The sequence below is a fragment of the Parambassis ranga genome, chromosome 9 (genome assembly GCF_900634625.1).
Source record: "Parambassis ranga chromosome 9, fParRan2.1, whole genome shotgun sequence".
NCBI classification, from domain to species: domain Eukaryota; kingdom Metazoa; phylum Chordata; class Actinopteri; family Ambassidae; genus Parambassis; species Parambassis ranga.
The window spans coordinates 20,887,758-20,911,271 of NC_041030.1; the positions used below are offsets into that span (position 1 = coordinate 20,887,758).

Below are 23,514 nucleotides of genomic sequence, written 5' to 3' on the forward strand. Positions count from 1 at the left end.
TCCAAGGAGAGACTTACACACTTATCAGTTATATGTAGGATTACAGTGTTAGAGACCCAGAGACCCAAAGCTCACATCAGATAAATAAAAATATGAACTGTCCCTTTAAGCATAATTATTTAAGCAGTAACCTGGTTTGCATCCAAGTTACCTGTGACTATGTTCATATTGACTATGTTGGCTGAGTCTGTCTGAACTTACTGAGCCAGTCCATACTGGTACTCCTTTCGCTCTGCAAGTCCTCCATTGAGATGCGACCTGACAGACAAGTCACTGAGGTCTCAAGAGGACTGCGGGCTTTTAGTAGCAGCAGCAGCAGGTTATCGTCCAGAGAAGAAGCACGAAAAGAAGGAAAGAGAGATGACAGAGAAGCCCGTTGAGCCAAAGCAAAGATTTGTTAGGTGAACAAAGTCAAGTGGCTGCTAAACGAGCATGTATTTTATAACAAACCATGGGTCAATGGACAGAAGCGCAAATAGTATTTTAGCAATCAATACATGCACTTTATCCTTAAAGAGATGTGATCAATTAATGATTATCAGTCAGGGTCTTTATCTTTACTGTCGCCCTGATAACAGGCTCAGGCCTTCATGTGATGACTTTCCATTTAACCACAGAGGGAGCCTTTTATCTGCTCATCTGATAGCCGGTCATAAATGACTGCACTTTCTAAAGACCCATGGCCGGTATGGGGTTAATTACACAACAACAGAGTGAGACGGCTGATTACTCAATGTGTGATAATCACAGCACATAGTATTAGACTGAGCAGTAGGGCTGTCACTTTCTTCAGGTCACAGAGACTGAATGTTTTTTATTCAATGAGCCAAAACAGCACATTCATGTTAAATCCATTTCATATAGTGAGTCAAGTTTCTATTTTCTTGTGATTCAGTTTCTACAACAAAGTGACAGCCCATCCTGTGTGAAGAAAAGAAGTGTTATATATAAGCATTATAAAACCAGCATTTTCACAGTTAAATTAAATATTAAGTAAACAAAGTTACTCTGAAAACATAAAGTCAAAACATTGGGTCAGTTTTATGATCTGGCCTTGGACTTTTCTCACTATGGTCATAAAAATCATGCAGCGACTGATTGCGGGTGAAGTCAACAGAGGTAAAGTCCCGTCCTGTTGGATTTCAATTATGTTTGTCAATTGAAAAGATTATTTTAGTAAGTCAAGAAAATGTGTTGAGGATAAAAAAAAATAGTTTTTGTGTGGAAACCACTTAGTTAAAGTGTATTTCAAGCAATATATGTGTCACCGACATAGCCGTCTGACCTCAGATTCCAGATTATGAGAAAGATAAAGATCACGCCGGTGTGGCCGCTCTGAGAGCAGGGATGTAGTCTGATGTTCAAAACTTTAATGCACTTTTGTCTTAAACAACAACACAACACCATAAAGTGGCAGTAATCTTACGATATTAGTCAGACTTTGGTGTTTTGCAGTGGGATTAGATCTACAAACAGGAGAAAATACGCAGCCATTAGGAAATTCTGTGTGAACAAACTAAATGAGGGCCAAGGGAGCATGCTGTTTTAGAGCTTAGCAGGGTTCGCCTGCAGCATCGAATTAAATGACCCTCACTTCAAAAGATGATAGCGGAAAACATGAGCTTTTATTTCTGAATGTGTTTCTTTTGTTGGCGAGTTTCAGATTTACGGACAGCACCTGAAGGCGTCACCTGTCATACACATTCAGATGAATGTTTCTAAGGTCGTCCACCATTAGGCGTATATTTTAACAGTTTAACAACAAACTTACTAAATTATCTGGTAAATTGACAAACAATGTGTGTGTGTTTAATATGAGGCACAGCTCACACACGTGTTGTTTTTAAAAAGGCCCTGGGGCTGTCGAACTTCACCTCTGTTCATGCTGTTAGTACAGTGGGCTACAGCAAGTGCATTTAAAGTGTTGTTAGTGACAATAACACAAAAGAATTATGATGAATTAGCAAATTTTCACTAATTTAATGATGAGATTAGTCAATTATACTATTAAAATGTAGTATAAGAGCAGAGGTTGATATTTTCCAGCATCTGCTAGTAAAAGCTGAAACTTATGTGGGACTATTTAGTGCCACATTAGTGGGACCAAGCAGAGGAGGGCAGCAGTGTGTCCCTTCACAAAATCTCTGCCCTCAGAACTAACTGTAATACACCTCAAGTTCTAACTGAATTAAACCCACTAATCTCAGTGTTTGTTTTCTTAAAAAAAAAAGAAAGAAAGAAGAGGACTGCACCAAACTGGCTTCAGTATTACCGGTTTCCTGGTTGGAAAACAGCCTACTTGCACTGGAGACCGTCTTGCCAATGTCAGCCAGAGAGCGCAGGTTGGACTTCTTGGTTTGGTGGCGATGTTTCCGTAGCAACGTGTACATCACCTTGTCCTTCAGGTCGGCTTTCAGCTGGCCGATCTCTATCTGGTTGTCAGTGATCATCTCTGAAGAGGAGAGAGAGGAGAGACGATTGTGAGGGACCATTAGCAGGACATGCTCTAATTGTTTTAAGAAATACAAGATTATATAAACAGTTTTTATTAGAAAGCACGTTTTTTTAATAAAACTATAAAAGCTCTTTTGTAAAGTGTGCACCTAAAACTGCACAGGGCTGTTCTTATAAATAGTGTTTTCATTTTGGGTCTTCATGCAGCCACACTATCGCTCTAAGCTCCTCATAAAAAGTCTCTTCATACTTGTAAGGACTCAATTAGTGCCTCAGACTGTAATGCTCCTGTGCGAGAGTCTTCGTGGCATCATGAAATGGCTCAATCAAAAGGTATAGCCTATTTTTAAAAAGAAGGTCAGAAGCCTGAATGCCGACAGAAAGCAGCCTCGGGGAGATTCTCTTCTTGTGGAGGGGTAGTGCTGTTAATAGCCCATCAGTCAAGTCGGCAGGCCTCAAAGCTGGAGGCCCAGCTCCACTCGGCCTGCGCAGTCCATGCAGCACAGTCAATTACTTCACATTAATCACTCCTCGTGGTAACTCTTCCTCCTGCTCCCTCATGCGGACAGAAATTTCGGGGTGGTGGCATGAGATGGGACGGAAGAGAGACATAATCAGAGGGCTGGCTGTCCTCAAAGTAGGAGTTTTTTTGTTTGTTTTTTTTCTGTCGCCATTTAAAAACTACAATTGAAGAGTGAGATTGTTTTTAATATAAAGTACAGTGAGCCCGGACTTCAGCCGTGGCCTTTTGTTACCCTTAGAACAAAAGAGAGGAAGGATGTGATGTGCATCGATCCATGAACCTGCACGCAACACTGCAGACCAGCTCCGCATATACAGCACATCACAGACCACAGTCCCGCTGCCAGGCAGGGTCTGGTTCCACAAGCAGGAGGATGCCCACTTATGTCAAGTGGAAGGATGTGTGAAGACGAGGGAGTAAAAGATAAAACATGATGCCCTGGCTCATCTTGAGGAAAAAATAAACAAATCATATTATTGTATTGTGTACAGTGAGTGAGATGAGCTTACCAACAACCTGAGGCAGAGTGGAAGCTTCCAAATCTAGCATGATGGTGCCCTTCTCTATGCAGGTCCGCAGTTCAAAGAGACTGTGTAAGGACAGCGTCGCCACGTGAGGTTTGCTCCAGCGCTCCCCTCCTTTCTCCACCTTCTCCTCAAACTTGATCCACCTGGAGAGGTAAACCAGTGACAGTAAAAAAAAAAAAAACATTTAGTGTGGACTACTGAGCTGTCTGCTGGTGGACGGGTGCATCAAGTCTGTATGAAGACGGTCTGTGTAAAGAGTAAATCCTCACCTGGATGCAGTGTTATGAATGATCCTGAATGTTTTGAATCACTCCTCCCCTCCCTCACAGTCAGAGGGATGACAAACTGAACTGGTACTGAGCAGCTGTTTCTATATCACACTTTTATTTGGCCAATCCGGCTGCCAAAATGGCCCTTGGCGGACAGCCAGTACTACCCGGCACTTGTGAGACCTTTTAATTTATTTGGAGTTCACTTGAGTCACGCTGCACCAGTTCTTAATCTCCACAGTTATTTGCACAAGTTTGTCATTAAAGATGTCGAATATTATGACAAGTATTTATCACTGAAACATAAATATTGTGCTTTTTTAAAGACCTTGCTGATCTTTCTGTCAATAAATAGTATTGATTTTGTACGTACGCAGCTTTATTTAACACCAGTTTATCAGAGAGTTAAACTTCTTCACTCTTGTAAGAATGTTTCTAAAGGTAGAAGGAGATTATCCATCTTTCCTTTATGCACATGTTTTTACAGAGAGATTACACAAACATTTTTAAGTCAGTAACTTTTGTTTCAGAACACACTGGCTACATTCCCCTGATTTGACACCTAAACTCTGACCGGGACACTACCACAGGACTAATGTGGGAAGTAAGACTATCCTTCTAAATCTGATATCAACTGCATGTGTGTGGATCATGGAGAAGCAGAACTAGTCTACTGGTAACTTTCAACTGGAATAACAAACATAGTCTAGATCCTTAGAAATGCACAAAACTATACCACGTTTTGAGTTCTTCAGCGAGTCTTTCTTTCAACCCAAACTTCTGTGTGCAGCAGTACTGGTCCGAGTGTAGGACAGCAAATCAACTTATTTGGTGCCTCAAACAGCAGCCCTGGGATTCAGTTTTCCCTTGAGAGAGCTCCACTCATCCAGTGCTAATGATGTATAAACAATCATCCCATCTCTATCACATCACACCCCACAAGTGGGCCACACACAGGAAACTTATGAAACTGGATGAAGTTTACAAAAGATTATTTTGGTTTCTATTTGGTTAGTAAATTATTAATTATAATCATTTTTTTTTATTTTATTTTAGGTCTAATCGTGATCAAACCTCAAAATGTAGAGGTGCACATGGAACTTTGACTGGAATCCTCTGGAGGTCTGGGGGCTGAGGTTCTTACCTGGCTGTCTCCTTCCACTCCATCTCCTGTCCATCCACTGACAGCAGCTCGTCCAGCTCAGTAAACAGCTGTGGGGGTGCTGGGCCGTCATCTTCCTCCCCAAGGATGAAGCGGATCCTCTCGGCTGCTGGTGAGACTGTGGAAAGAGGGAAAATACTGCGGTTCATAGGCTGGCAGTGGTGACCGTTGGGCATGGGTTTGGGCAGTGGCTTCTCATCTTCAGCTGGACCCTTTCCATTGACCTCAGGAGGAGGTGGAGGAGGTGGAATTTTCACCATGACCTCCTCTCCTTTCTCCTCTGTGTCCTCTTCCTTTTCCTCCTTCTCCCCTTGGTTATTATTGTTGTTGGACATCTTCAAAATCTCAGTGACCCCCCTACACTCCACAAGTCAGCTGATCCAGGGTTTGCAAGCAGCACAATCTCACCAGAGTCCCAAAGCAGCAGCTCATTAAAGTCTTGGGTGCAAGTGACAGCCACTCTCTGCTGCCTGCTCCAGCACTTTATGAACCAGGTAGGAGGGGGCTGATGGGGTTTAGGGGTCCCCTCGGTGACAGTGTCCCCACAGCTAGCCCCTTCTCCCTCTGCCCCCCTTCCTTGTTCAAACAGGCCCTTGCCATTGGCTCTCCAGCCTTGGCATGCTGCCCCGGAGCCCCTCATTAACAATTAGGAAATGGTTCACAAACTGGCCTATTCTTTAGTTGCTGCTTGGCTTTCCTTCCCCTTGTCTTCTCATTTGAATATTTAGAAAGTAACACAAAACACAGCCAAACACAATCTCAACAGGACAGATGTATACGTAACACTTTCGGATGCTACTCAAACACAACCTAAATGGTCGACACAAGTGTATCCTGTTCCAACAAGTGCAAACTGTATTTGAACACTGAAATGAGACCACACGCATAATCACTGACCCCTTTCATGCACAAAACTGTACAAAATATACATAGCATACAGCCACACAAGACCAGTGCATACCAGGCCTTTTAAATGATGGCTCAGACAACGATGTGTTTTACCTGCTATGACTCAAACACAGGACTGATAATAGATAGAATTTGGTACATTTTAGTAAATGATCTTCTGTGAAATCCAGGAAGGAGTATAGAGACGACTTGGATTTGCAATGCAGTAATACTGTACTAGGGATGTCATTTCTTTCCCAATGCTAATTCCTGAACACAAATAAATATTAATACCTTTTACAGTTCAGCTACATTGTAGCCAAATAAAAAACATTTACAATTTTAAACAACCGTTTCCCATCTCCCTAAAGTAGCCCTAAATACCCCTTGTAAATTTGTGTAAAAACGTGTAACATGGTAGTGGATCAGTATACTGGCAGATACTCCAGCCTAACCTGACAAGATGGTTTGTAGGACGTCACTAAAGTTTGGAAAATAACGGCTTTTTCAAAAAGAATACTTGGAAGGTGACTGGATGAACTGTCCATCAAGAGTTAAAAAGGCAACACAAATGGTAGCTAAGAATCTTTGTAAGCTAGCAAATAGTACTTAGCATGTTGCTAGACAATTATTTATCCAACTGGCCCCAATGAGCTGTGACTCAGTTGGAGGTAATCTGAGTAAAACAAGCAATCTAATCAGCTTAAATGAAATTAATAGCCTGTGTTTTTTTTTGATGTATGTCAGTGTAAGATCTGATGGAAGAACTAATTTGCACACAAATCACTATTTTATATAGTAGAAATTCCATTAGCAGTGAGGTGCTGTGATGGTGTGTGTGTTCTTACACTTCTGCGTTTGTAGAGGATCACTTTTGGTTTTTGGCCTTTAGTGGAAAGTTAAGGCATTGGGTCTGGTCAGTATTTCTTCAAGGGGCTTTTTAAAGGTCAAGACTTTAGTGTTAGGTAATGCTTTGTGCTGGTGAGGGTCTTAGCATGTACAAAAGCATAACCATGTAAGTGTCTGTGTGTGTGTGATAATAACAAAGCTGGCTGATCTGATTACATAACAGTTTGCCAATACTGCAGCAATAGCGTGTTGACAACATAGATTGCATATATTGACTATTCTTATTTCCCATAATGCGGATATACAGTGTTTCCTCTTAATCTTGTCAGTCTAAAATAGAATTTCGTACAAAAACAGTGATATTTATAAACAGATTTCTGAATAAAAACCTCCTCCACGACAGAGAAGGGATAATAATCCACTCTGAACTGAGGGCTCTTTAACTGGACTTGAACTGAAATTTAGATGTTTACACTGCACCATACCATCCACCACACTAAATCACCCATTCATTCCCACACTCAGCAGTGTGGCCAAAGAGTACATGAAGTGAAGGCTTGCCTTTTCCCCATATTGTGTTTTCTGGAGCACAATAACAACAACAGCAGCAGCAGCAGCAGCAGCACGTACGAGCCAGACAAGCAGCTATAAGATTACTAGGTGGAGGATAAACTGTCTGACACACACACACACACACTTCCACAAGCTGCAACTAGCCTAAGTCACTGCAACCTGTTTAATAACACCTTTAAAGGAATAATTTACATGTGCGTTTCACACATTCAGCTGACACTCCTACCCAGGGCGAATTATGTTGATTACAGTAAACAGTTAAAACAAGCTTTAAATGCCTATATGGTCAAAATTATATGCAAACAATAGCAGGCAGAGCAAAGACTCTTACGAGAGGTAGGTTCACACAAAGCAGCCTACGGCCATACTCCCTGAAAATGTCTATAAATAAAGCAGGGTGGCGTTTTCTTTACAAAATACAGTAACATAAGCAAACTCTTATTACAAAAATGCATTAAAATCCCAATGATACACTTTATATTTTACTTTAACAAAGACAGCATATTAATTATGAAGTAATCAATTAATCAATCCCCAAGCTTCATCTAATATATAAGACTCTCTAAGAGTCATTTTCAAATTCCTCATGAGAAACTGATGCTGCCTATCCATGCAGTCTAAAACCCAGCAGGTAACAAGCACAGCGTTGGTGTCAATGCAATACTGTCCCACTCAAACAGTTGCTAAGAGAAAGGTGGGAGGGTGGGTGAAGAGGGCTGTTGGGGTGAGGCTCAGTGCAGAGTGAAAGCAAAGAGGGGTGAGAGCAAGCACGAAAAGGAGGGATAGAAATGAAAATCCCATCGTTCAAACGCAATTTCAAAGCTCTGTGTGCTCTAGCCAAGAGCCATGGGCATACAAAGAGGACTTTGTCCCAGCAGCAGAGGCTCATGGGATAGGGGATGGAGGAAGAATGCCTGCTGCCCGGCAGAAAGCTTAGTGAGACTGCCACTAAAGGCCTGTTTAGTCCCACTCTTGACATGCATCCTACACAAATACCTTCATATCTCTGACCTTTTTAAATATCCCGGCAAGCACTGTAAAAAAATGCTTCATAGGATCTTAATAGCACATCTATAGTTTGTGACGGCGATAGTGTAACTCCATGTCACCACATTCACAGTGAAAACAAGTGCAGGAAATGTTTTCCATGCCACAAAGTCTGACGTTCAGTATGCAGGGCAGCAAACACACAGGCAGCAGCGGACAGGGATTGGCTTGAATGCAGAGTGACACCCTGAGGGTGATTCATTGAGAGCGCAGTATTTATACCCAGAACATCCAGCTCTAGTATTTTGTTGTGATAGCCGAGGTGGGCAGGTCCTGATGAGAATGTTACAAACACAAGCTGGAAATGACCAGGAATGAAATGACCACTGTGTGCTATGTGCAGTTAGCCACAGCCATCCCAAACTAAAAGAAATAACACATGCCTTGATCTAATATAAAAAAAATATTGGCTGCAGTGTTCACCACTGAGTTTAAAGTGAACTGTGCTGCTCTTTATTTGATAGCTGACAGCAAAGGAGCAGTAGTGTATGTTAAGTCAAAGACCCTAAGGTATTGAGTGCGTAATATTTGTGTTATAGTTGTAAAGTGATAGCAGAGAATTTTGAACGATCTCACAATGTCGACTTATGCAATAGAAGTCTTTGTAAATATAAAGACTTCTACATCTACAGTGAAACCTGAGCATGAAAGTGAAGTTCTGTTCACCAACGAACGCAGCAGTCCTGCTTTGTTTCTACGACTTTTGGGAAATGAAACCCATTTGTGTATCATCATAGTAATCTCTGTAATCCACTTTGAGAGAAAGAGAGAGGCGAATAGTCTGGAAAAAAAAAACACACACACACACACACACACACTCATAAAAATGAGCAGAGGTCAAACGGCTGTACAGCGGACACGCATGTAACCAGGAGGATGAACTTACAGACCCTGCAGCGCCCATCTGACCAAACAAGAGGATTTCAGTCCAGACAGACACAAGGGCCTTCCCCTGGGGGCGGCCATGTTTCCCAGAGAGAGTAACACAGCACAGCGTAGTGAAGAACAGCAGGACATTAGGTATACTGCATGCCTGTCAGTTTCTGCGTGCCTGACAGATTTGAGTTTTAGCTGTATCAACATTTCTGAAAGGCTGTTCTACAGTGGAACTCCAAATTAAATTATAGAAAAAGTTGATTGTCCTTTTTTAGGACGTTCATAATATCCCTGTGTGTTGGTTTAAAGTTATGTCAGCTGAGAGATGAGCTGCAGTGCTCTCAGCTTGTGGTGTTATGCCACTGCAAGTGTCCACTTTTTTAACACCTTCATTCCCTGACACATTTTCCATAACATCAACAGTACTATTCTGCTGTTGACTACTAATAAAGCGCCAACGCTCACGTTTCCTTGCCAGTGTAATTGTATTTTCTGTGAAAGAAGAATTACTACTGTTGCTGTAAACAAAACCCCCATGTGAGGGGTCTCGTTGTTACCTCATCAGCCTGATGTTTTTAGGAATCGAGGATAAGCTGCCATTTTAGTAGAATACCATACAAATTCAGTCTTGTCCATGTCTACCCACACATGATGTTTACATATCAGATTACTGATATGTTGGTATTTTTCCTCTTCCACAGCAAAGGGAGGATAAAGTAATACTGGCATTTATTGATATTGATTGTCCATGTCTGTTGCTGCACTAAAACAAATGAAAGATGCTCACAGAAAGGTCAGGCGCCCAATACAGGAATACAAATCATCCAAATACAGGATGTAGTTCCAAAACCATTAGGTGAGAACAAAGAGAAACTGTAGGCTGGAAGTAGGGACAGGCTTCGGCTCAACAGTGGGAAAACAAATGCAAAAAGCTCCTCTATAGCCTGTGAACGCAACGAAACCATGTTAAGTGTCATGCAGAAGAGATGAAGTAACACAACTTCTCTTCAACAACAGATGTCTATCTGTCACCTTTCGTACCTGCACCCAGAGCAGCATTTCTACAACACACACCCCAACATTTAGGTTTAAAAATGCAAAAGAATTTTGGATCAATCAATCAACAGTCTGTGACAATTAATAACAATAACATGGCTTTAAGAGGAGCAGGAAGCTGAGAGATGGTCTTAAAATAAGGCAGAAAGGCATTAGCAAACTGGAATGGAGGCCCAGCTGCATGAAACACTGTAAATAATAGTAAATGAGGGGATTATCTACTTCAGTGGCTGAGGAAGTGGAAACAGAAAGGATCTCAGGTGGCATCATCACATCTATAATCAGTTCTTCAGCCACTGTGGTCATTAAACACGCTCTACCAAAAAAATTCTAATTCTAAGAAATTCACACTCGCACGTTAAATGTGCATCATCACAGCTACAACCAGATGGACTGGCTGTAATCTATTCTCTGATTGGATTCATGTCCTAAAGAAAATCCCCCCCTCATGGACTAATGTTTGTACATTGTCAAATCCGGGTCTGGCATATTTTGATCCACTTGTCACATCATGTGCAAGCTGGCATGTGTAAAATTACATCATTCTCTAGAAATGACAGTGGCCTGCCTCCGTTTTGTGTTTTGACAGAGAGGAAGGATATTTTAAGCCTCACAGAGGACTAGTGTTGCACAAAGAACTCACAGGAAATCTGACAATTGCCATCTCAGAGTTTTCCACAATAACAGCAAGTTATTGCTGACATCAGTCTAGCTGAGAACCACAATCGTACATTTAACTGAAGCTTCTTCATAAAATGTTACATAGTTCTAAAATCTCCCACCTATCACCCCGAATCTTGAAATCCGCACATACATGCATCCGTGCATTAAACAATATATCATAAGTCACCACAGTCATCTGGTTGGAGCTATTTGTCGGAGGATCTGCAGACCACAGCGGCCTGAGGGCCTGTCGCACTGTAGTTCAGCCAACCAGAAGCACAAACATTAAGACATATAGATGTTACCACACCCGCACGCACACAAACACCACACTTATGTCTACAGCTGAGGATAAAAAAAAAACAGGCAGTCATGCACGAACACACTGCACACAACAGACATATATCAGCACGAGTACAATGGCATCCGAACAGCCATTGCTTCTGAAGAAATTTCACTCTCCTCTGTCGAAGCAGACTTGTCATTCAGCCGGACACACACAGCTATTTCTGGACTAAGTAGACTCAGCAACTTTGTTGGAGTCACAGGGAGTTACAGTGTTTTTTTTTTCTGGAAAAGAGAGCAGCCTTCAGCAAAGACAGACACAAAACCTAATCAGCCTTGACGCAGAGTCCATCAGAACTTACTGAGAGGTTTGAGGATGCTGTTGCTGGCCTCATCGTTGTTTTCTGTGTCCGACTTGTCAGAGGCGTTTTCCGTCAACCTCTCCTTTCTGTCCTTGTGGCTGGTTCGTCGACGGTGACGCCTGCGACGTCGATAGCTCTTAGGCACTCGCACACCAATGTAAATGGTGTGGTGACCTGCAAAAAACAAAAACAAGACACTTAACATCTGGACAATTATAATGTTAGAAGTGCAAAAATCAGGAACCTTCGTGGTGCTGCTGAATCACTAAAATATAGCAATGTTTAAAAGTCTAACCTAAGCTTGACCCCTTTTTTAATTGAGTTCAAGAGGGAACATTCTCACATGGCCCACAACAGTTCTGAGACAGCGTAGCAGAGCAGGGTAATGAAGGTTGCAGTACGCTGTCAAAACAAATATTTGGACACAAAAAGAAGTAGCATGTAGCAGTGAAGACGCCATGACTGTCTGTAAAACTACATGCCTGATGTGCATGAGGGCACAGGGCGCAGTTGTACATATAGTGTGCTCGGTTTAGGGTCAATAAATGTAAGCAGATAGGTGGCCAACAACATGCCACTGTGGATTTCATGCTAAACATAGGACTTGGTGATTGTTAGGCTGCTTTTTTTTACAGCGGTTTATAGTTTTTTGGAATATACATATGAAAAAAGAGCTGGATTTTGTAAAAAAAAAAATGCAAATGTTTTAAGGTCTAATGCTCAATGGAACAGCAGTGTTAAAAAAAAGTGGAGAAGCAGACGGAGGACAGGAGAGGTGGGGGAGGAGCAGAAGAAGAAAAAGAAGAAGTTGAAGAATGTGAGAAGACAAAAAAGAGGATGAGAATAAGTTCTGAAGTAATCATCAAACGTTTCCCTGACACAAAAGACTCTATATGATAAGTGTCAAATGTCGCCTTTTGGAGTATGTTGGGTAAAGCTGAGCCAAGCACTGCACATGACCCAACCAGGAAGTGTCTGAACCCCTCAACACAACAAACAATGATCCCTCTTGAAGCACAACAATGCTCTTTATTCATCTGTACCACACGGCCTTGTGCTTCGTTGTTTTTTTTTCACTGACACCGACAGTTCACCGTGCCAAGCTAAGGATGGACATCCAACAAGATTCGGAAAGGCTTCACTTGTTGCACCAGATGTGAAGAGTTACTGTAAACCAGATGGATGTTTTACTTCGTCAAGCTGTCTACGGTTCATTTCTCCATTTGTTTTCAGACGACAACGTGACTTGTTTAGACATAAACGGATACACTCAGTGACAGAAACGTTGGGAAAACAAAAGAGAAATGGTGAAAAGAAAAAAAAAAAGCATGAGAGCCAAAGACCAGACCTGCATCACCCACAGCTGAGCTGCTGCCCACAAGGCTTTTGGTTCAACAAAGATGGCACCAGTCTGATATTTATGTGATGATATGAAAACACAAGATCAATCGTACATGGCTGAAGCCCTGCTGGCTGCTTCAGTCAGACAGCTGTTGTAGATCTAACTAAAGGCTGAAAGAAGGGCCTGCTGAGTTACAGTCACTGAGAGAAAAAGTGCAAACAGATTCTTTAGGACTTAAACTGAATCTCACTAGTGACATGGAAAGTCACTAACATTTGTGTGACCAGCTCAACAAGCCAGTAAGCTGCCATTTTGAGTCCCAAATTACAATTCAGTGGCAACTACACCAGCCTCAGTAGGACCAGCACTGTGCCACTTGGCAAAAGGTTTGTCTAATAATATCAAAGCTGGACAAAGAAGAAGTCAGATTCAAACAGAGAGCAAGTGGACATGACGGAATTACCCAGAAGCAGATGGCTGGACGGTGACAATAAAAGAGAGCGAATAAAGAGCTCAGACCATTACAGCTGATAGATGAGCACTAAAAGAAGAGCGTGAAGACGCTTGCAGAGGCTGAACAACGACAAGAAAGAAGGTGAGCCACTGAGAGGAGAAGGAATAAAAAACAGTCAAGTCAAGGAGCTGGAAAGGAAGATTTGTGCACTGCCAGAGCAGCTTTGTGCAACGACTTCCTCCTGTTTTTTTTTTGTTTTTTTTTGGTGGAAGAAGAACGTCCTTTGGAGCCTGTGTGAGCACAGAACACTGAATGAAATGAAATCCTTGTGTTTGCAGGGAGGTTTGTTTAGCTCACAAGATTTCTGAGGAGAGGCAACGCCATCGCCAGTTTCCACAGTAACTGCGCCGCTGGGACCTGCCCAGACCGGCGGGGAAGATGGCAACCTGCCACACAGCACTGGCTGCATACTAATAGCAAACACCCTTAAAACTTATTGTTAAGGTGGCAATTGTTGCACTTATATTGCGGTTTTGACTCAATTATAACTCAGTAGTAAGATGATACATTTGACAGGAGCACCAACATTGACTGGATTAATGGAAAATCAATCCATACGGTCAAAAGGCAACATTCAGACAACACTTTTTCTGGAGTGAAAATACAAACAAAAACCGTCAACTGAAGATAATTTGACCCTTATCTTGTGCAATGTGAGAAATGTCAAGCTGGCTCATCGGGCTGATTAGTGAACAGCAGGGAGGAGACACTGATGTACAAATTCCAGTGACTGTGCTTTGTTGTTTGTGTAAAACTACTGCATCATTTTTGTAGTCACATCAACTTCTGGCTCCTTGCTCTCATCTAAAGGCCTTTCAATATTATAAGGATTATTTATTAACCTGTTTTTGTAACTTTTAGTGCACAGAAAAAAACGAGTCTATCTGTGATGTATAGAAATGACTGATCAGTTCATGCACTTTTGTCCTTGTTTTGTCCTTAACCAAAAACTATGGGCTGATCCTGGAACGGTTTCCAATACTTCCGCCAGAAAAAAAAACCCCAAAACAAACCATGAAGTCCTTGGATGCGAAAACAGGTTTCACGCCACGCTTTAATCTGCTGGACTAGAACCAAGAAACCTACGATGCTAGGTGCAGGCTAATGCTGTCACCATGTCAACTTAACCTCATTCCATGGTAACCAGAAGCATTATAGGCAGCAAGGAGAGCCAGAGGTCTGAGAAATGCACTGAAACGCAGAATAATTTGAACTTAAAGGGACGAAGAACAGGAGCTAAAGCAATGATTACTGATTGGGTCTAGTTCAAGAGAATTCAATCGAACAGTTTTATTTTAAACACATTCATAACTGGCACGTCAAAGATATTTTAGTGTACTGTAAGGTTGTTGTCTTTCTGTGTGTTGTCCTGTAGGTCTTTGAGGGGATTAGTGAGGTAAACACAGCTCCGTGTTCTACATCTTTCTCATACCAGCTTGATAAATAGGTGAGCTCCAGGATGTACAGCAGGAAGTGCATGAAGCTGGCACATCTCTAAATAGCTAAACATTGTCTGCTCACAGTGTCTAAATGGATAAGACTGCTGTGAGGACAACAAGTCCATTATTTTTTCATATATTTTTTGTACAGTTTGTAAACAAATGACTCATAATGGAGACACAGTGACATCCCTAAGACACTGTTAAAAAAATCAATAAAACCAAACCTTGGGCGAACGTTTGAAACTCATTGCAGCCTGCATCACAGAGAAGGGAAAGCACATTTTCTTAAGTCACATGCAGACAAATGAATAAAGTGTACTTACCCTCTACCTCCTCCTCATCACAGATTTTCTTGAGTAATGACGCCCCTCGGTCCAGCACCGCCTCATCCTCCATTCTGTAGTAGTAAAAGAGGAAGAAAGACTGTTCACACTTCTCCTCCAGCGACAACGTGGAGCCATAGCGCTTTGGCTCGTTCACCTGCAGTAAGTTTGGACTGGGGCTCAGTCTGGTGCTGCTGGTGGCAGTCATCTCCACTCGCTAAAGACTCATTGACAAATAACCTATAACCTAACCCCAAGCAGCAGCTTAAGAAATGTAAACTATCCTAACTGTGAGAATGTGTGTCGTCCTTGAAGAGGGCAAAGTGCGCAGTCGATAGGTACGGTGTAATGAGTTTAATCTCGCAGAAGGGGGTGAGGGAGAGGACAGGAAGTCCGCTAATTGAGTGTGATGGCCAGAGTGAGTGGCAGTGGTCATGCGCAAAAAAAGAATGTCCAACTGACTGAGACTTGAACCCAATAAAATCTGGATGTGTCTCCACGTCCCTCTGTTTGACACTTAGTGAAAGGATCGTGTTTTACTGCTGAGGAAAGAACATCAGAAGAAGTATCAGTTAATATTGTGTCTAATCGCTCACACGCCCACACACACACACACACACACTACAAAGCCTCTCCATCTGGTAGGTAATGCCCCCCCCCCCAACACACACGCACACATCGCCCTCCTCCACCTAAGAAACAAGTGGGGCATCACATGTCTGTCTACTCATCCTCCCTTACAGGATTACGCCAGCTTTACTTAAGTGATAACACACACACACACACACAAGTCCTCCATAGCAGGCCGGCATGTCAGAGCCTCAGCGGCTCTCAGAGAAGTCTCCACACACACATATTCCTCCTCACCTCAAATAGGCCGTACTGTTTCCCAACAAACACTGACATGGAAAAGGAATACAATGTTTCATTCAGACTGTAAGGATGGAAAGTGTTGGTTAGATTTTGTTATGGTGGAGGGACAATACAGCTGAACATATAAGAGGTGTTAGGGTCCTTTATAACAGGCTCGGACCACATCATGAAGGATTATTATTATTATTATTATTGTTATAAATAGAATATAGAGTGTCTGACTGATCAATTCATTATTAGTATTCTATTATAAATATAATAACAATCTCTAATTTTGGGGCCCTGATATTTTAGATTAAAGAAGAGGAAAAGCACCAGAGCAGTTGCACAAGTAGCAGCATCATTATTAAAGAGTGTGGATTCAAAGTTCAAGTCTTTTTATTTATTGAGGCAGTAAATTAATCTTAATGGCATTGATACTTCTGCAGTTACCTAATCCATTCTAGGTCACAGTGGACGGGACAACATAAACCAGGGGTGCTTTGTTTTTCATTTTGAGAACATATTGTCGCTGGCAGCATGAAAAAACTTCAAGTTCTACATTTAGGTGAAAGTTGGAATAGGTAGAGTTATCATTATCATCATATCATTCAGATTGATTCGTTACTAACAAACAAACTGTCCTAAAACGGCTGTTTTACTACTATTCACATGCTGTGACCACAGCTAAGAGCTGAGGTGTTTTCTTCTCCCTCCATTGCCACCTATGGAAAGACTGTGGACATAACAGGCCACACACAGCCTGAGCTGACAGCCCACACATGGTGACAGTGCAGTATCCACAACAACAACAGGATGTTCTGTGCATAGTGGGTTTTTGGGTCGTTTTGTGATGTTTCTCCCCATTGCCAAGCTCGCCTGCTTCTACTTGAGCACCTGTTACACTGCTGGGTTTAAACACACGCCGCAACCAAAAGCAATGACTGACAATAAGGCTCGCCTGTTAATTATATTATTACTTCACTAGATTTCCATTGCATAATGAATTATCTTGTGTGTGCAGTAGGTCTCACAGGACGGCAGCAGATTAAACAGGACTAGCAGCACTGCGTTGTATACTTACAGCTGGAGATTAAATTATTACCCCCTCTATAAAAATGTCACTTTATTGAATATTTCTCAAATGCTGTTTGATAGATTAAAGACATTGTCACGCATTTTTTTATCATAGGATTTCTCTCAAGAGAGCCATAATTAATTTAATTTGACCAGCACAAACATCCTGAAACAAAACCTATGTCCGTCATATTCTCTTCAACAACGACCCAAAGCATACGTCTGTTCTAGTGAAGAGATCAACCTCCAGGAGAGCAAAGTGAACATTACTGACTAAAAGCCTTAAATCCCATTGAAAATCCATGGAGTGAACTAAGCAAGAGTCAGTAGGATTGTGGTTTGTGTTAAAACAGACCCTTTCACACCATTCAATACATTTTACAAGATAAACCTGTTGGATGTTTCTCCACCCAAACAACACATTTGACTTGAAGTATATTGATATTGGTACAGGTGGGTGCTAGGCATAAACACATCTGTGATATTTCATGCTCCCACTGAGGACGAGCTGCAGAACAATTGCAAATTAAAAAGTGTTCTTTCATATTTTGTTTGACAATCTTTATAGACTATAAGCTGCAATATATATTTTCCTTTATATGACTAAAGTTGCTTCCTGAAATACTACATTATACAAGAAGAATCTGATATTAACCCACAGGCACCTGCACATTAGAGAGAGTGTTTTAGATATTTCCTTTAATCAATCATTAGTAATCAATAGCTAAACCTTCATACATCCCTATTACAAGCCATCAGAAGCTGACGGGCTGTTACTTTGCACTCATCACTGTAAATATAGCTGCTTTCTATCTGTTACTCCACAGATAAGATACCCATGTCTCCCTCTGTCCTTGCAGGTCTACCGGCAATCTGCCCGTCGCCTACATTCTCTATCTGTTTGGCAAGAAAAAGAGTGCTCTCTGTACCCGAACTGTCAGCGCTGAGTCCAAACTGTGGCAACATCAAACAGCCCAAAGGCATCCGGATTGTGTTGTGGTATACTGTATCTGCTGCAGTCATCACACAGGATATGAATAAATGTGGCCATGTCATGTATCTAATATCCTGTTCTCCAAAATCAGGTTTTTAAAGGGGGAAAAAAATCCTCATACACTGGAGGCAAAAGGTCACAAAATCTCACATTTCTCGAAGTGCTTCTCCACACAATAAAACGACATCTACAGCCTACCAACTATTTGTTAAATGATAGCTACACTGAGATTTTCACCAGTCATTTTAAGCAAAAGTCATTGTTATAAGAGCGCCACCCTCACAATGGGATTGAAAATGTGGGTCCGCTGTGATTATGATGTTCCTTTTTTTTGGGTTGAATCTCTGTGCTGCCCACAGGATTAATGATAACATTGAAATATTCTGTTGCTTTTCTGTAACCGAGTGCAACCAGATAACTGGCATAAGGACGCAGTGTGACCCAAGCTGCTGCATAATCCTACAGTTTGGTTGCTGTCACCTTGTAAAGATGCAAAAATAAATCGAACATGAATCAAATATACAAACATTAAACCCTTCTCGTTCAGCATGAGAGCTACAGAGGTGATGTATTCAGGGGTCACAACGGTTTAATCCAAGGTATGTTTTTCTCTCGGGCTAGAATCCTTGTGAGGCAATTACATGGCTGTTCATGTGTAGGCGCTTACACTTTAACATGTTCCAACTTAAAATGACCTTTAACGAGTTTATTATTGCCCAGCTCTCTGTGGTTTGCCTGGACAAATGATTTGTAAGTTTGCCTGGAGATCAGTTGTAACCACGTACTTTTTACACTAATATAAAATGCAGAGTCAAACCTTTCTGCCAGTCAGACAGGTCTCATCAAACCTGTCTGCCGTGTTGTCAAAACACCTACATTCATATGTACCAGCAGCTGATCTTACACACAGCTGTTTTTTTTTTTTTTTTTTAAATTAAGTAAATCAGCACAAGGTCAAAACAACTGTTGTAAAGCTCGGTGAAGTCACTTACTTCCTGGTGGCACTCATCCTTTCAGGTTTGGAGGTGTGATAAATCTCCTTATTGAGTGTTGAGCAGTGAGGATCACCAGAGCAGCAGCTGATGTTTGACCTGACAGAGAAACACACAGAGAGTTTCTATTTCTCCATCTTTCACTTCACAACATGACACCTCAGAAACAAAACAGACAGGTATCTATGATCCAAAAAAGAAGCATCGATCACATTTAAGTAAATACTGAAACGTACGATGGGTATTTTACTAATCCTGACAGATCCCAAAACAATAAAAAAAATACCATGCAGCAGCTCTGGAGTTACAAAAAACGGACATAAAAACAGGTGAAGCACCACCAGCCAAAACAAAACGCGCTCCAGCTGCGTAATTACGCACAACTCCTTAACAGTAAAGAGTGGGTTAAAGAGTGATAAAAGTCTCGAAAGCACTTTTTAACATAATGTAGGAAAAACGACACAAATATTATCTGATAATTTAACATGAGGCGCGTCTAATCACGTGGACAGCCTGAACTATTCTTCTTAAACTGTCCACAACTCAACGCAGATTGCGTGACTTACCGCTGTATTACCGATCTTTGGCTCAGTGAGGTTGGCTCCTGTTGTCACCCCCGCGGTGGCATGAAGGTAAAGGAGACTCCTTCCACGGCTCAGACAACTTTGTGTGTGCATGCAGGCATGGAGAGGCGGCTGCGCTCAGCATGCTGCCGCCTCTATCTGCTGGACCGTCCTTCTGTCCACGCCACTCCTCCGGTGGGAGGTCAAACTGCTCCACAGCTTCACTATCATTTCCCATCAGCTTTATTTTAGCCACTGAACCCGCTCATTGTACAGCTGTGCCAGGCAGGGTCAACAGCTTACACAGCCACAGTTCGACGTGGCGGCAGAAACGTAAATATACATGTATATAAAATATGATTTTATAATGTTTGTAATACGAATGTAACACATAATACTTTTTTTTGCTGGTGTATTTGTCAGGAAAAAGTTAAATCAAAGACTACTGAAGCCTTATAGTGGGCACTCGCTCTACTGTAATATATATTCTGGATCTACAGCGCCATCTGTTGGAGGAGACATGCCAATGTTACCGTCACATTACTTGAATTCATTCACAGTATACACCACACAAATCAGCTCATCAGGTGAAAATATTAAAATAATGTGTTAAAATGTCACAGAGTCTTTCATTTTTATGGAAATGCAACGTTTCGGAAATTAAATAGAAGTCCTCCAGATCCAAAAGTGGTGAAGATAAACTATTGCAAATTTATCGCGCACACAATAATCTACCAAATGACCGTAATTGTCAACATGTACTTTCGCTCACACAAAATACGCTTGTGTGAGCGAAAGAAAGATTAGCTGGTGGCTATTAAGGTTTAACATACCTGTGACCCTTCACAGCCTCTTGTCTTCAAGGAAGTACACTACTAGGGAAGGTTAAATCTCTACTATTCTTTGAAATACAAAAACACAATTTAAACCTGCTTTAGCCGGTTTTAGCTTAACGGCCGGCCCCATTAGTTGACGCTTGTTGATAGATGTTAGCAATGCTATAACTTTACTAAGCTAGCTAATGCGAGCTAATAACAATAACCTACATAGTTTACAGGCCTGCAAAACATTGTTGATTCAATATAAACTACAAAAAGAACGACAATGTCAACTATAGCCGAGTGTTATACAGAAAAGTTACCTAAACAATAGAAAAATGCAAATATTTAGCATAATTGTATTACTTTTAGTCATTCGCGGCCATTTTAACGTTCACGCATGCGTAATTCGAAGACAACAACCAGGAAGCTGCGTTTGCGTCACATCGTTTAATCTGTAAATTGAAGAAATCACATTTTACCTGCAAATTCCAATAACTTGTTAATTTTTGACACTTTCATATATCTCAGAGGTGTCAGCAGACGGCTGACAGAACAAGCTTGAGTCACCCATGCTGCCAGTTCAATCCACTATTACTTACTATTAACACTTTACAGTTATTTTTTTAGCTAAATGATCTTTGTACATTGTTATTTGTGTTTCAACGATGTTCTTCATATGTGCACAAACAAAAGTAGTTAATCTAGATAAGCTACTAGTTTATCTGGTTTAGCTACTGGTTAGCATTACAGCTACCCTCCTTGTTTCAACAGTCACATCTCTGATGAACGGGTGTTTCCTGAATGCAGCATTTAAAGTCTCTAGCCTTAGGCCCCGTTCACACTGGGGAAAAAATGTGGCTTAAGCAGGATTTGGCCGCATCCAGATCAATCCAGATGTGTTTTTTTCCGAGTGTGAACACCTCCAATCCGGCTGAATCCAGTTTGATTTCAAGCCGGCTAGATCCACCCTCGAGAGGTGGATCTAGCAGGATTGGCTCAAATGTGGCTCAGGTGTGAACACAAATGTGGCTAGCGAATCCGGCTAGCCACATTATTAGCCATATTACGAGGCGCCACCTAGTGGTTTGGAGAACAGCAAACACGCTGGATGAAGCCGGATTGAGTGCGGACACAAGTGTGTGCTAGCCAGATTTGAAAACAGGTGTGAACGCATCGAGCTTAAAGGCTGTCTGGGCTCAATCCTACTCTAGCTGGACTGACTTTCTCCAGTGTGAACGGGGCCTCATGGGGCCCCAGAGGCCACATGAAGAATACAATTAAATAAAGCAGAAGACAGCACCTTTCTACACCTGACTGCTACAGCCAGTCACCATCATGAGGTCGTGTTTCTGCCACCTAACGAGTTAAAAATTCTCCAGTTTTGTGGAAAACGTTTTCTTTTCGTGGTCCTTTTTTTAGGTCATAGACTCTAGGGTTCAGCGGGTTCATTAGTGCTTTGCTTGGTGAATTACAGTGTTAATGAGAATGAACAATACAGCAAATGAGGCATAAAATCAAAACGACCTGAAAGATGCCAAGAAGGTAAAAGTTCACAGTTATTTGACTTATTTGCTGATCTGTCAGTCTTAAAAGTGATAATAACAGCTTTATATAATTATAATAATAATAATAATAATAATAATAATTATTATTATTATTATTATTATTAAAAGTGATATTAAAAGCTTTATATAATAATACTAATAATAATAATAATTATTATTATTATTATTATTAAAAGTGATATTAAAAGCTTTATATATATTGGACACGCTTCATTAAACATATAGGAACATTGCATTTCTTGGTGCTCTTATTGTTCTTATTATTCTTATTGTATTGCATTAGTTTAACCCGTCTCTGTTCACTCCGTGAACATGTTCTAACTCTGGTTGTTGTGTAACGTCAGATTCTGCAGACCTCACACCAAACGTTGTCCCCTGGATTATAACCCCAAACAAGCGTGTAATATTTAACTTGAAAATCAAGTTTAAACACTACTTCCCGGGGATGTTCCAGGCGTCATCCGAGACGTTCTGATCCCTGATGCGCACAGAAAAGTTGCCAAAACAAAACAAAACCAGAACAGGGATTTCTCATGTCAAGAGTTTTTGTTTTTTTCCCCTCTGTGGACGTTCAGAGCCTTGTTCATCAGTATCAACCTGTATCAGCAGTTGAGCTAAAGTCCATGAATCTGCGATTAATTCTGATGAAGCTTATAATGGTTATTTGAGACAAAAAAGAATCGCAAGCACACGTGTGTGTGTGAAAAGGAGCAGATCCCTGCCTTGTTTTTTAGACATTTCGATTTTTCCACGAGTTGCAATTTGTTCTCAAAACACTGTTGTATGTTTTTGTTCACAACACAAAATATTGTTAAGGCTAACATCACTACAACGTATCTGAGACAGGCTGGTGTGAGGAGCGCTCGTCCCTCATGTGCAGAGTGTATAAAGCAAAACAGCTGCTGTTTTACACATTTACAGCACGTGTCAGCATGTCAGCGTTTTTCATATTTCTCCCCTCATGCACAACAAGTTTTTATGTGTGGAAACAAATGTCATGATTCCTCAGCTTTATTCCACATCACATTTCCAAGGCATAGGGCCTAAAGTTTATTGATGCTTTGTAGTGTGAAAGGTGATGCAGCTGTTCTGATCCACAGGACTTTAACACAGTGCCAGCTGCGGCCTTTGAAGTGAAATTCTTCCACGAAATGTCGGTCCACCTTCACACCACATCATAAAAGAAAGAAAAACAGAGGAGTCAGATTTTATAATCAAGCAGAAAATGTTTTTATTTTGAGGTGAAACGTGTAGATTAGATCAATCCTGCTTTTTTTTGTATACAAACAAGGCTCTATTTTCTGTTGTGTGTTGTGTTTAGGTGTTGATTAGCCTCTCATAAATCAGGAGATAACATTGAGACGAGCGGGAGATGGACTTAAAATCTTTAGTATTTCAGTTTCAGTCTGTTAATTCAGTTAAAGGTAGATTTCATTCTGATGCACTTTTTGTTAAATTAGTGTAACTTCTCTTTACAATCCGATAGCAACCGATT

General features: G+C 41.2%; 1 protein-coding gene across 2 annotated transcripts in view; it reads right to left on the reverse strand.

Annotated features, from left to right (window-relative positions):
* slc4a4a (solute carrier family 4 member 4a) overlaps positions 1–19,767 on the reverse strand; it is a 34,687-nt gene extending 14,920 nt beyond the window's left edge. Inside the window, exons 1-7 of one of the 2 annotated variants that reach the window (XM_028413579.1) lie at positions 19,637–19,767; positions 19,071–19,169; positions 15,156–15,229; positions 11,535–11,708; positions 4,918–5,053; positions 3,487–3,647; positions 2,300–2,452 (exon numbers count right to left, since the gene is read on the reverse strand). In XM_028413579.1, coding sequence (XP_028269380.1) covers positions 2,300–2,452; positions 3,487–3,647; positions 4,918–5,053; positions 11,535–11,708; positions 15,156–15,229; positions 19,071–19,087 — 715 coding nt within the window. In that variant the 5' untranslated portion in view covers positions 19,088–19,169; positions 19,637–19,767. Of the gene's footprint in view, positions 1–2,272; positions 2,453–3,486; positions 3,648–4,917; positions 5,054–11,534; positions 11,709–15,155; positions 15,230–19,070; positions 19,170–19,636 lie in introns of both variants that reach the window. The other variant, XM_028413578.1, reaches the window with a different exon arrangement.
* Between the last annotated feature and the right edge of the window lie 3,747 nt (positions 19,768–23,514).